Below are 13,250 nucleotides of genomic sequence, written 5' to 3'. Positions count from 1 at the left end.
TTATGCATGGAAAATTATTTCGTATAGAGCAATTTTTATTTCAACTTCTCACGATCTCATTCATATTCCCCAGTCGGTTCAAATTTGCCACCTAACCCCCATCTAAGATGGAAGGGTCGATGTTTCGAACTAGGGAGCCAACTGATTAGTTGAATTATTTTACATGCGCGTGGCGAGACCATAGTTTGTAGGATCACGCTCCATGTACACCTGTGTCTACCATACACTGCTAAGTGCTATCAGAGATTCTCTGGTGCTATCTGCCATCTACGGACACACGTGCATCGTGCAGCGTGCATAAGTGTCAAATAGTCATATTGAGTAAAATATAGTTATGTGTGCATTTATCTATGACACGTATATTTCTCTCTCGTTTTTTAAAAAATTTGCTACACACACGAAGTTAGAAGCTTGAAGTCTTAAATCAGGCAAGTGAATCTTAATTATTTGCACGTACAATCACAGTAAATATTTATGCACGTATTTTTACGTATTTTTAAATTAAGCTGTATGACATATGGCTATATTTTGTATCACGTTACGGATAACCTATAGATTTCATACTATTTTGATTCCAATAATAATCATGCAAAACTAAAAATAAGTTTATTATTTTCAGAAATTGTTTTTATTCATTGCCAGATTCATTAAAAGTGTGATGAAACCATACGTAAATACATTTTTGGATGTCGAATCTAAACGTTGTGATTAGTGGTTTTCATTCAAATATAATTCTTATTGGAAATATAAGGCTAAGATGTTTGAAGAGAAGAAAATGATCAACTATTCGCCTGTAAAACAAAATTTAACGATTCGTGAAAAGGCATGGTAAATTGTTAATAATTTAAAATTAAATCATGTAAATATTAATCACAACATTTGAATATAAATTTAAAATAACTAGAATTTGTCTTGAAGTGTAATAAACGTGGATCAGAAGAAGCTTACAGAAAGACAGAAGTCTGTGTTGGTGGATTTTATCACGAACAACGTGAATTTAATTTGGCCTAAGGTTACTAATTACGTGAATAGGCCGGACCGCCTGGATGCCCAAAATTTGTGGAAGCAAATTGCAGAAGAACTCAATGGAATGCCTGGACCGACAAAATCGTGGAGGCAATGGAGAAAAGTAAGTGAAAGCTTTTTTTAGTCTTTCAAACTTTTAGCAATTTAAAACTGAAGCGTTTAATCTGAAATACAGTCATGCCAAAATTAAGAACAGTTCTAAGTGATTTTAATAATATATTTTTACAGTCTTGGCAGTACGTATATCGATTTGCAAGACAAAATTTAGCTACGCTGCAGAAACGTGCGAAAATTGGGACTTTGACTGATACCCAAATGAACCTATTGAATTTGATTAGTTTAAAAAGTGCAAACCACCTTTCTCTTGACTCGACTGATAACGTAAGTTCTATAATATAAATTTAATGTCAAGAGAAGTTAAACTAATATTATTAACAATAAATTGAGCAGTGGCTATAATTATAGGGTAGGGTGGGGCGAGATGACCATAGTTATCCTTTTCGCGTCTGTATTTAAAATCTGCTAATTCATTACTTGAAAGTGACACGTTATATATACTCTACAAACATTTTTTATTAAAGTTTTACCAAGATAAAAGTAACTAAAAAAGTAGATGCGGAATTAGAAACGAAAATAAAGAACTAGTGCGCTTGGCTCATATCGCCTCATGTCTGGGGCGGGATGAGCCAGGCACTGAAGCGGTATGGGTCACTTAATTAAATGACTTATTATATATTACTTATAAGTAAAAGTATTTTTAAGTTAAAGTATTTTAAAACGAAAACATATCTTGCACATATTTTTCCAAAATTGAACGGAAAATATAAAGTATTTAACGTTAAAATGATACAATCCTTAATCCTAAGCTCTACCGTAACCAACGCGACAAAGAGTAAATAGAACAACAATTTATGCTCACATATTTTTTAATCATTTTATTACAGAAATAAATATAACAATTTTTCGACTTACCCATGTAGATCGTCGCAGTAAAAGTTAAATTCTACAATACGAAAACTCCTAAATGCTAGCCCTGGCAGACTGAAGGAACCGAATGGAGCCTCTATACAAAGTACCCGTAAAGACCTCATTGGGTTCCTTTAAAAAAAAACTCAAAAAAATAGCTAGTTCAACTTTCAAACTGTTGAAATTCGGATTCTACGTTAAATTTTCTATTTGAAACTAACGGAGAAATCGCAATACTTTTTTTTGCAGCGGTCAAAAGTTTTTAAAAAATATGTAAGATCTATAATGCCTGTTGACTGCTATTTACAGATGACGCGTTTGAAGTGTAGCAGTCAGCAGGCGTTATTAGGTATTTTCACTTCAATCAATAGCTAATTTCACTTCGTAGATTGCTGAGGAGAAAACAAGGGACAAGGAGAAAGCATGGAACATTTTATTTCTGTAATATATTTGTAATTAATAATCATTATTATAATTTTATTATTTCATTAAATAGTAATTAAAATATAAAAACTATTTTTCAAGTACACTTATACAGAAAAAATGTTCTTTCACGAAGATTTTAGCAAAATAGGGCAAAAATGAACTAAATCCCATGCATTTGGCCCCTTGTGTTTCCCCTTAGCAATCTACGACGTGAAGTTAGCTGTTGATTAAAGTGAAAATACGTAATACATCTTATATTTTTTAAACTTTTGACCGTTGCAAAAAAACTATTGTGATTATTCCGTGAGCTTCTATAGGGAATTTTAACGTAGAATCCGAATTTCAACAATTTAAAAGTTGATTTTGCTTGTTTCTTGAGTTTTTTAAAAAGGAGCCGAATGGGGACCCAATTGGGGTCTTTACGGGTACTTTGTAGAGGCCCCATTCGGTCGGCCAGGGAGACTGGTCTACTGCAATTACCAGATGACACTGAACATCATATATATGGTCGTATTAAGCCGTTTTTTATGTTTGTCGTATTTTTCAACAACAGCTATGTTTTTCTCATTTATATGGCATTTTACGAGTTTTCAAACAAAACTGGTATGAAAACATACCAGAAAAACAGTGCTGTCTTCTGGTTCACAGTAACTCATATTATTTTATAATGCAGACCTATAACAGTGCTGCTGTCATACTTTTTCGGAGCATTTTGTCGACAAGATTAAGTGTGTATACGTTTTCGACACAATTAGCACCCTGCACAATCTGATAATATAAAAAATTGCATCCCAACCTACGGACTCCTATACTATGAGGTTAGGTTAATGCACAGGAAAAGGTGGCTCACTCCGTCCCATATTACACTTTTGAGTAAAATCAAAATTTCACCTATTTTGGTTTTACAATTATATATAAATCGGTTCAAAACATAAGGTTTAATCAACAAGCTATCTAAATAACCATTGAAAAAATATCTAAGATGTGATTTTGTTTGATTCTTGAACTTTCTAAACAAATGCAAAACAGCAGAATACAGATCTTAAAATTTTGTTTTTTACAAATTTTTTCAACATTAAGCGAACTATTTTTTAAAAAGAAGTTTGATAACATTCTTCCTGATATTAATACCAACAACAGTTACAAAAGATATGATAGCCTACCAGAAAGTTAAGTGGCTAACCCTCGATAATATATTTACCTCGCGCTACATAAATTTATATTATTATAATTCATAACGTGCATTGGTATTAAAACTGACGTATTTTCATTGTCTTGTTTTAAAAAATGTGCATTCTTCAAACAAAATTTTGTTATGTAACGTCTTATTGCAACTTTTGTCGTTTTTCCATAAACTAAATTTGCTAATTTCCAATGTTATTTGTATGATTTAAACTTTACACGTACGGTATAGGGCTTGAAAGATTTGAAGAAATTTTAAAATGTTTTTCGCAATTCATTTCGAATTCACCCTAAATTATTATTAATTTTTCCTAAATTATTTTGAATTCTTCTAAATTCACTCCATTCTATTCATTCGATAGATTTAAAAAAAAAAGTTTTTGTTTCATTCATCTTGAAGTCTTTAGAACTCACCCTAAATTCGGAGGAATTTGATCGAATTCGGAGGAATACCCTATAATTTTGCCCCCCAAATTTTTTTTAAATGTTATATTTATTTTTGAAGATATTCTCTTAAAACTATTCAACTTCTACGTTTTTAAATTTTTTGAGAATGGTTGCGCATCAGCTTTCAATACTTTAAATTAAAATTTTTTTAGTTTTCATGTTTTGAATTTGAAAATACAAATGAGAAGGTCTTGCACTCAGGAAAAAACTGGTACATTTTTGTATGCTAAAAGTTATAAAAACGGCCTGTCATATGAGAAAAGTGGGTGAAGGAAATTTCGTAGCTACGTTTTGGAATATATGCCTTAATAGACATTTTAATTTATCTTGTGTCGTTTTTTTCAACATTCAATTCCATTATTTTTAATGTTACTTGTAATGTTATTTTTCACGATTAAAACAAAAACCACGCGTTTTGTCGAAAAAATTATTCGAAAACAATTTTTAGACTTTTGGCTTGAACAACTTTGGTGAATTCATTGGTGATGTTATTTGGCTTAAAATGGTCATTTTCGTGTGTTCTTTTAAATTTTGTAAATGATATAACTTTGGTAATTTTTGGTTTTATGAAAAAAGTCATTAAGATCAATTATTCGACTTTTTGAATTCTATCACCAAAAATGTCTGGCTAACGAACTTGACCTTTAGTTTAGGACATTAAAAGAGTGTGCCATAGACCCATGTAATAGAATGCTTTTTTCAAAAGTCATAGTACTCACAGACAGACATACATACATAAATACAGACAGAAACATTCGTAAAAACCTGTTTTTCGGATTCAGGGGGTCTCGAAACGTGAATATTTGACAAAAACGGGGGGAGGGGTCAAATTTGACACAAATTACCTTCTCTGATGAGAATGTAAAAAATGAATTAAAATACTTGAATGAATTAACCTTTATTTATTTTATAAAATTATTAGGATATCGCTGAAAATCTCTCCGACGATGACGATGTTTTTTTGGAAGAAGAATGGCTCGAAGACATAGATGTCAATGACAAAGAATCCGAGATAGGAAAAATTGATAAGCCGCATTTCAATATTCAAGAATTAAAGGCAATTCCAACTTCAACATCGTCGATGATTTCAACATCAGAGAAAAATGTGCTAAGCCCTGAAACTTCTAACTCAACAATTACGAAAATATGCAATCCACAAGAAAATATCGGCCATCTCGAACCTTCCACCAGCCAAAAAAGAAATAAATCCGATACCGATTGCTTGGAACCCAGCGTCCTTGAAGTATCAAAAATCTCATCTGACCAACATTTCAGAATACGAAAACGCGATTTATCTTTTCGTGAGACCGAGCTGAATAGTCGCGAACGCGAATTATCGTCGCGGGAACGCGAGTTGGCATTTCGTGAGACAGAGCTTAATCAACAAATTTCTTACCCATTTGATCGCGAACGCGAACTGATAAATCGTGAGCGTGAATTGATTTATCGTGAACGAGAGGTAATTCGTCGCGAACGCGAATTAATTTCTCGTGAAGGTCACATGTTTTCTTTGAATAGTGAGTTACTAAATTTCGAAAGCAAACTGATTTTAAGGGCAAAGGAAATAGAGCATTTAAAAAAGAAAGTCAGAGATAGGATGGAGAAGAGAATGAAATTTGATTCTAGTTTCCTTGACATTTCAGACGAGAATGATTGCTAGCTCATATTTATGGTTTAATCTAAAGAGTTTTAAAAACGTGTTAAATTATTATTTCCTCGCATAATACTTTCATGGGTTTTCCAGTTACGTGCGTATCTCATTTCTTTAAACTATTTCCATACATCAGGAAACCATCTCTTAAAGATTTTTTATCGGCGAAATTAAGTACGTTTTGCATATTGTGAAATATACTTTTATATAGGTATATAGCTGGATTTTTCTAAGTTTATCTTTAAAAATTTCATTTTTGTCGATCTTCTCTTTAGACGAATAATTGTTAACTTTTTGAGAAATATATTTTAAAATATTTATTTGGGGAATCTAAAAGTAGGGGGCGTGATTTTTTTTAGAATTGTGAGTAGAAACTGTTCTGCAACTGTTACAGAACAATGATATGTCCCTTTATATGTCGCTGTTACAGTGAAGTTATTCTTGCAAATTAAAAAAATGTCAGTAAACTCTACTGTGTAACAGTTCTTATTATGCGACTGTTACGCAGAATCATTGCGTGATGGCATGTTAAGTGTTAACTGGTCAGTAGCATTTCACAAACCTATTCTATGTGTTATTGTTATGTTTATTATTAAATGTTGCGAAATTAGTATTTTCTAATATGTTATGAACGTTGGCCACTACGTTATAATGTTACTTTTCACAAATTTATATATTTTTTTCCTTTATTTTATCCAGGAAATAAATCTTGTTGGACTAAACAATAACAATGTTCTACAGTTCATAATGAAGTTATTGCATCTATTTTTCGCGTAATAACATGATTTCCACTTAATGGTCAGGCGACCGTCAGATTCCCGAAAACGATTATTTCATGGTCAAGACACAACAATCAAGGTGCAATCTCATGTCAAAAATATCTTTGCCCACGTAGGCAGAAAGCGTCGGCGCCAAAAAGAAATTCATGAGACTGAAAAAGACAAATAGATCTGTCAGTCTCTTTCACTCTCATGATTTTCTGTGTGCGCCGCCATTTTCTGAAGCGTATCTGTCCCACGAGCTCATGGAACTGCACTTTTGGGGTGGAGACCTCAGAAGCGATTGCTAAATCCGTGTCTTCCATCTTTTCATTTTTTAAAAGAAGAATGTAAATTGACTATGTGATGTTTATAAATTATCAAATAAATCAATGTATGCATTGTGCAATTGAGCATTCTAACATTACGTCATACTTTGTGGGTAACGTCAAAATCTATAAGGAAAATTAATTTTTGTAGACGAAAGTAGACAATCATTTAAAATCTTTCGAAGTATCTCAGAATTAACTAAAATCAATTCTGATTACTTAAAATCTTTAAAATTTTCTTTAAATCTTTTGAAACTCCTTAAAATCTTCGAATTTCTTCAAATACCTTGAAACGTTTTCACTAAAACTTATAGAAATATTTTAAACGTAGGGGCTAGCCTGCCGGCACCGGCAACATTGTTAGTTGCCGCAGCCGGCAAAATTGCATGTTTAAATGCAAATTAAATACAAAAATTACGTTTTTTATTTACGAAGTTTATATACACTATCTGTACCGGCAAAAAGCATATTTCAAGCATACAAAAGGAACTTTTACACTCGTGGAGGTGGAAAGGCAGCGTCTTGTGGCGAGGCTAGAATGCATTCCTGTGATTAGTCACAAATAATATCTTATATATTTTATTGTACATAATTCTTGTAATTTAATCGAATAATGGATTGTTTACGTAGATTCTCGGCTTTAAGAATTATTTATGTTTACCGTTACTGTAAGTTTTTTGTTGCTACCTATGTTTTATACATAGCCTTTTTTTATGAATTTTTTCATACCAGTTTTTGGAGAGTTAGCATTCGGTCACACCCACCCCCATTAAAACCCCACGCCTATCCAGCAGTCCCACTCGTTTCTTATATCACTCCTAGAATATGAGGAGAACCCTAACTCATTTTCGAGTATCCCATTTTTGAGTATCAAGCATTTCGACTTTTCTTTTTACAAACACGATTTTTATGTTTTCTTTCCCCTTTAACTTCTTTACAATGATTTAAAGCTTTCCAAGTTCCTCGAAATTGAATGAAATTAATTCAAATCTCTTAAAATCCTTCAAATGTTCTTAAATTCTTGAAAATCCTTAAAATCTTTGCATTTTTTTCAAATTAATTAAAATCTTTTTAAGCAACTTTTCAAAAACTCGCTTTACATTCTTTAAAATCACTAACCCTGTCTTAAACTCTGATAAAATCTCTTATAAATCCTTAAACCTTTTTGAATTATTTTTAGATTATTTTGAAATCTTTTAAAAAGAAAGTTTAAGATCCCGCTAAGTCCATGGTAATACCTTAAAATCACTTCAGCTCTTTAAAATCATTAAAGTCATCCGAATTATTTTGAACTTCCTTCAACTTCATTGAAATCATTTAATCTTTTTAAATAAAATTTCAGTAACTCACTTTACATTCTTTAAAATCACTAAAACGGTCTTAAAATCTTTTAAAACTCTCTTGTAAATCCTTAAAACTTCTTGATTTATTTTTAAATCCTTTAAAAGGAAAGTTTCAAATCCCGTCAAGTACTTATAGCAATTCCATAAAACCCCATAAATTTTTAGAAATTCAGTAAGATTTCTTGAAAATCCTTAAGGGCATGTGACACAGCCAAATACCTATATTACCGACTTCACTTTATCAGTTCACTGAATGTTTTTTTGAATATAAGAACTTTTTTTGTAAATAAAATATCGAGCTGAAACTTTGGAAAATGTATTAAAGTACAATAAAGTACGTTTAGGTACTGCATTTTTGTAGGAACTTCACTAAAAATTATTTTATTTTTTTGCAGTTCGACATTTTTTGATTTTTTGAACGTTTGAACTTTTTTTTATACATAAAATATCGGTCTCAAACTTTGAGAAATGCTAGAGCTGAAAGAAAACTACGTTAAAGTACAAAGCTTAATAATAAAAGATGTAAAAAAAATTTCAACTATCAATTCCATCGGCATCAGCCGGTAACGTTGTACACGAAAATACCAACCCTCTAGAGTCGTTCTAGAGTTGGCATTTTCATGTACAACGTTACCGGCTGATGCCGATGGAATTGATAGTTGAAATTTTTGTACACCTTTTATTATTAAGCTTTGTACTTTAACGTAGTTTTCTTTCAGCTCTTACATTTCTCAAAGTTTGAGACCGATATTTTATGTATAAAAAAAATTCGAACGTTCAAAAATGTTGAGGTTCAGAAAAAAGATGAAATAATTTTCAGTGAAGTTCCTAGCAAAATGCAGTACCTAAACGTAATTTATTGTACTCTAATACATTTTCCAAAGTTTCAGCTGGATATTTTATTTACAAAAAAAGTTCTTAGGCTCAAAAAAACATTCAGTGAACTGAAAAAGTGAGGTCGGTAATATAGGTATTTAGCTGTTTCACATGCCCTTAAACTCCTCCGAATTATTTTGAACTCCCTTCAACTTCTTAAAAATCTTTCGAAATTGAGTACAATTACTAAAAATCCTTTGAATTTTCTTAAATTCCTTAAAATTATAATAAAAATGTACATCCCTTGAAGTTTATTCTTTATTGAAATCTTTTTTAACACATTTTCAGTAACTCGCTTAACCTTCTTTAAAATCACTTAACAGATTTAAAATCGTATACAATCTCTTGAAAATCCTTAAACCTTTTTGGATTCTTTAAAAAATCTTTGAAATTTCTTCAAAATCACTGAATTTTTCAACATTCTTTTAAACTCTTTGAAATCGTTAGAAATCCTAATATCACTTACATTCTTTTTAAATCCTTAAAAGCAAAGCTATATCACAATTTTTTACTTAATTTCGCCTAAATTAATTTATTTTAGTCAGCCTCCTATCTAAACAATGTTTTGCAGTCTACCAAGTCGTATAGCACGGGTACGGCACTCTAACTGTGATGCTAATTTTTGCACCCTGTGCTAGTGATTTCAGTTCTGCACGAAGGAATAATAAGGGGACCCAACCAGTGATCCCAGATCTGAAACGAGACGTGGTCCAATCCTATGACACGTCTATGTCCGTGTGCATATGGTAGGAGACGATATAAATGCATGGGTTGCGTGCGCAACCCGTTTCTCCTCTTCTGAATTTGAAAACTCGAAGCTGCACGATTGCCGGTCGGAACACTTCGGTGGTTCTATTTATATCTCTATCTGCTTTGAAATAAAATGAAGCGATTGGGATTTTAATATTTCCTGATTTCGATTGTGGGCTGGCGATTCTCATGATTTGAATACATCGCGTGCCTCTTTATATGCGTATATTTTCAGGTTACGTTACTTCAAGTATAAAATATAATTAATATTAATATTAATATATTAATATTAATTAAATTAATATTATTAATGATAATATTATAATTATGTTATATTATGATAGTCTTATTTAAATCTTGATTCGCATTTGAAAGAAATTAAAGAAATTGGTGATTTTGGAATTAATCTCGTTTGGATAAAAACTCAATTATTTCATTGAAAAGCTAATTATTTTGTTGAAAATGTAACTATTTTGTAAAAAAAGTCCTCTTTTCTATCAAAAGTTCAACTGCTTTGTCAAAATTTTTATTTCTTTTATTTGAAGGTTCATCTCTTTCGTTGAAAATACATTTTTGAAACTGACAATTAATCTATACCATTTTTGGTTAAAAAATCATGTATTTTGTTAACAATTCGTCTTTCTTTGTAGAAATTAAATTACTTTATAGAAAATTTATACTTTTTTATTAAAAATTACATTTTTCGGTTGAATTATCAACTGTAAATATTTTTTGGTTGCTAAGTTATTTATTGTAAATGCAACTATATTGTTAAAAATTAAAATCATAATTTCTGGGTGGAAAATTCGATTATTCACTTCAAGTTAAACTACTTAGTAAAAAAATTAATTTTTTCTTAATCAGGATTCATAATTATAGTTGAAAATTCAACTATTTGCCTTTAAATTAGGTTAAAAATTCAGCCTTTTTGTAGATAATACTGTTTTTAACTTTAAAATTAAAAAATTTATTAAAATTTAAATTGACCTTTTTTAGTAGAAATTTAATCCTTTTGGTTGAAAATGCATCATTTTTGGTCAAAAATGCAATTGATTGATTAAAATATGAACTTTACATCTTCTTGGGTTTAAAAGTCGATTATTTCACTAAGAGTTAAACTACTTTGTAAAAAAATAAGTTTTTTTTAACGAGGTTTTATAATTATGGTTGAAAATTTAACTATTTGGTTGAAAGTTTAACTCTTTGATTGAAAACTCATATTTTTCGCTTAAGAAATTCAACTTTTTGTAGGTAATTCGTCTTTTTGACTTCAAAATTAAATAATTTCGTTGAAAATTCATGTATTTTGTTTAAAATTGGTATTTTTTTGTAGATCATTAACTTTCTTGGTCGAAAATTCATCTGATTGGTTGACAATTCAACAACTTTGTTGAAAATAAATTTTTTTCGTTACAAATTATTTATCTTTATCTGAAAATGTAACTATTATAGGATTGATTAAAAATTAATCGTATATATTGGTTAAGTTTGAGAATCGTTTTTTTATAGAACATTAATCTTCTTGGTCAAAAATTCACCTTTTCCCTTGAAAATTGAACAATTTTGTTGAAAATTCGTTTTTTTTGCCTTGTTCAATGCAATTTTTTATCACAGCTTTTATCTGGAAATTGAACTATTCCATGTTGGGTTAAACTTTATCCTGTGAATTGTATTAGTTAAAACACTAATTATTTGTTAGAAAATTAATTTATTTGTTTTCGATATAAAACAATCCATTACAAACAACTGTTAAAAACTATACAAATTTGAACAGAATGGTTCGAAATAGAAAGCCTTGAATTGTTAAATTTGTAATGAGCTAAATTTTAAGTTTAAACGCTACAATTTCAATTTTAAAAAAAGATTCAGAATTAATTTAAAACTTGAAATTATTACAAATAATTTGAAACACGATTTAGACTTTTGCAGATTAAAAAAAAAGCTTTTTGAGAATTGTACAGTATTTAAAAATAATAACAAAAAATAAATTTTATAAATTTTCAATAAAGTTGTTAAATTCTCAAGCAATAACATGAATTTTGGTTGAAAAAACTGTGAAATAAAAAAATTTCCTTAAAATCTTCCGGATTCTTTTTTTAATTTTAAAAATATTTTCAAATACTCACTTAAAATTTATTTGTCAAAATAAAAAATCATTTCAATGTTCTCAGCAATCACAACAATTTTTGTTATTCTTTTTAAATTCTGTATAATTCTCAAAAAGTTTTTTTTTTTTAATCTGCAAAAGTCTAAATCGTGGTTCAAATTATTTGAAATAATTTCAAGTTTTAAATTAATTCTGAATCTTTTTTTAAATTGAAATTGTAGCGTTGAAACTGAAAATTTAGTTCATTACAAATTTAACAATTCAAGGCTTTCTATTTCGAACCATTCTCTTCAAATTTGTATAGTTTTTAACAGTCGAATTAAAATAAATAAATTAAAATAATAATATTTCAAGTCATAATCGAAATCAAATAAATTAAGTTTTAACAAATAATTGGTGTTTTAAGTAATACAATTTACAGGATAAAGTTTAACCAAAAATGAAATAGTTCAATTTCCAGATAAAAGCTGTCATAAAAAAATGAATTGAACAAGGAAAAAGAACGAATTTTCAACAAAATTGTTAAATTTTCAAGGGAAAAGGTGAATTTTTGACCAAGAAGATTAATGTTCTATAAAAAAACGATTTTCAACCTTAACCAATTTATACGATTAATTCTTAATCAATCCTATAATAGTTACATTTTCAGATAAAGATAAATCATTTTAACGGAAAAAATTTACTTTCAACAAAGTTGGTGAATTGTCAACCAATCACATGAATTTTCAACGAAATTATTTAATTTTAAAGTCAAAAAGACGAATTATCTACAAAAAGTTGAATTTCTTAAGCGAAAAATATAAGTTTTCAATCAAAGAGTTAAACTTTCAACCAAATAGTTAAATTTTCAACCATAATTATAAAACCTTGTTAAAAAAAACGTATTTTTTTTACAAAGTCGTTCAACTCTTAGTGAAATAATCGAATTTTACACCCAAGAAGATGTACAGTTCATATTTTAACCAAACAATTGTATTTTTGACCAAAAATGATACATTTTCAACCAAAAAGTTTAAATTTGTACCAAAAATGGTCAAATTTATTTAAATAAATTTTTAAATTTTAAAGTCAAAAAGAGTATTATCTACAAAAAAGCTGAATTTTTAACCTAATTTAAAGGCAAATAGTTGAATTTTCAACTATAATTATGAATCCTTAATAAGAAAAAATTAATTTTTTTACTAAGTATTTCAACTTTAAGTGAATAATCGAATTTTACACCCAAAAATTATAATTTTAATTTTTAACAATATAGTTGCATTTACAACAAATGATTTTGCAACCAAAAAATATTTACAGTTGATAATTCAACCGAAAAATGTAATTTTTAATAAAAACGAATCAAGATTTAAATAAGACTATTATAATATAACATAATTATAATATTAT

At 29.3% G+C, this 13,250-nt stretch overlaps 1 protein-coding gene across 3 annotated transcripts; it reads left to right on the top strand.

Moving 5' to 3' along the window:
* Positions 1-621: 621 nt before the first annotated feature.
* On the top strand, positions 622-7,351 carry LOC117171684. Of its 3 annotated transcripts, none has more exons than XM_033359204.1 (4): positions 622-828; positions 919-1,129; positions 1,255-1,407; positions 4,970-7,349. In XM_033359204.1, exons 1-4 carry the CDS (start codon positions 758-760, stop codon positions 5,705-5,707), a joined length of 1,173 nt encoding a protein of 390 aa, XP_033215095.1. In that variant the 5' UTR covers positions 622-757; the 3' UTR covers positions 5,708-7,349. The 3 variants fall into 3 exon arrangements, with proteins under 3 accessions (XP_033215095.1, XP_033215097.1, XP_033215096.1); XM_033359205.1 differs by having other exon boundaries at positions 760-828; positions 938-1,129; positions 4,970-7,350; XM_033359206.1 differs by lacking the exon at positions 1,255-1,407 and having other exon boundaries at positions 4,970-7,351.
* Positions 7,352-13,250: the final 5,899 nt, after the last annotated feature.

This window comes from Belonocnema kinseyi, chromosome 4, assembly GCF_010883055.1.
Source record: "Belonocnema kinseyi isolate 2016_QV_RU_SX_M_011 chromosome 4, B_treatae_v1, whole genome shotgun sequence".
NCBI classification, from domain to species: Eukaryota; Metazoa; Arthropoda; class Insecta; order Hymenoptera; family Cynipidae; genus Belonocnema; species Belonocnema kinseyi.
Note: the sequence above shows the minus strand (reverse complement) of the source record. Positions and strands in the feature narration are given on the sequence as shown.

Bases quoted from the DNA above. Each gene is read 5' to 3' on its own strand.
- LOC117171684 (XM_033359204.1), top strand. From the start codon at position 758: ATGTTTGAAGAGAAGAAAATGATCAACTATTCGCCTGTAAAACAAAAT. The intron at 829-918 runs GTAAATTGTTAA...TTTGTCTTGAAG, and splicing joins ACGATTCGTGAAAAGGCATG to TGTAATAAACGTGGATCAGA. The intron at 1,130-1,254 runs GTAAGTGAAAGC...ATATTTTTACAG, and splicing joins CGTGGAGGCAATGGAGAAAA to TCTTGGCAGTACGTATATCG.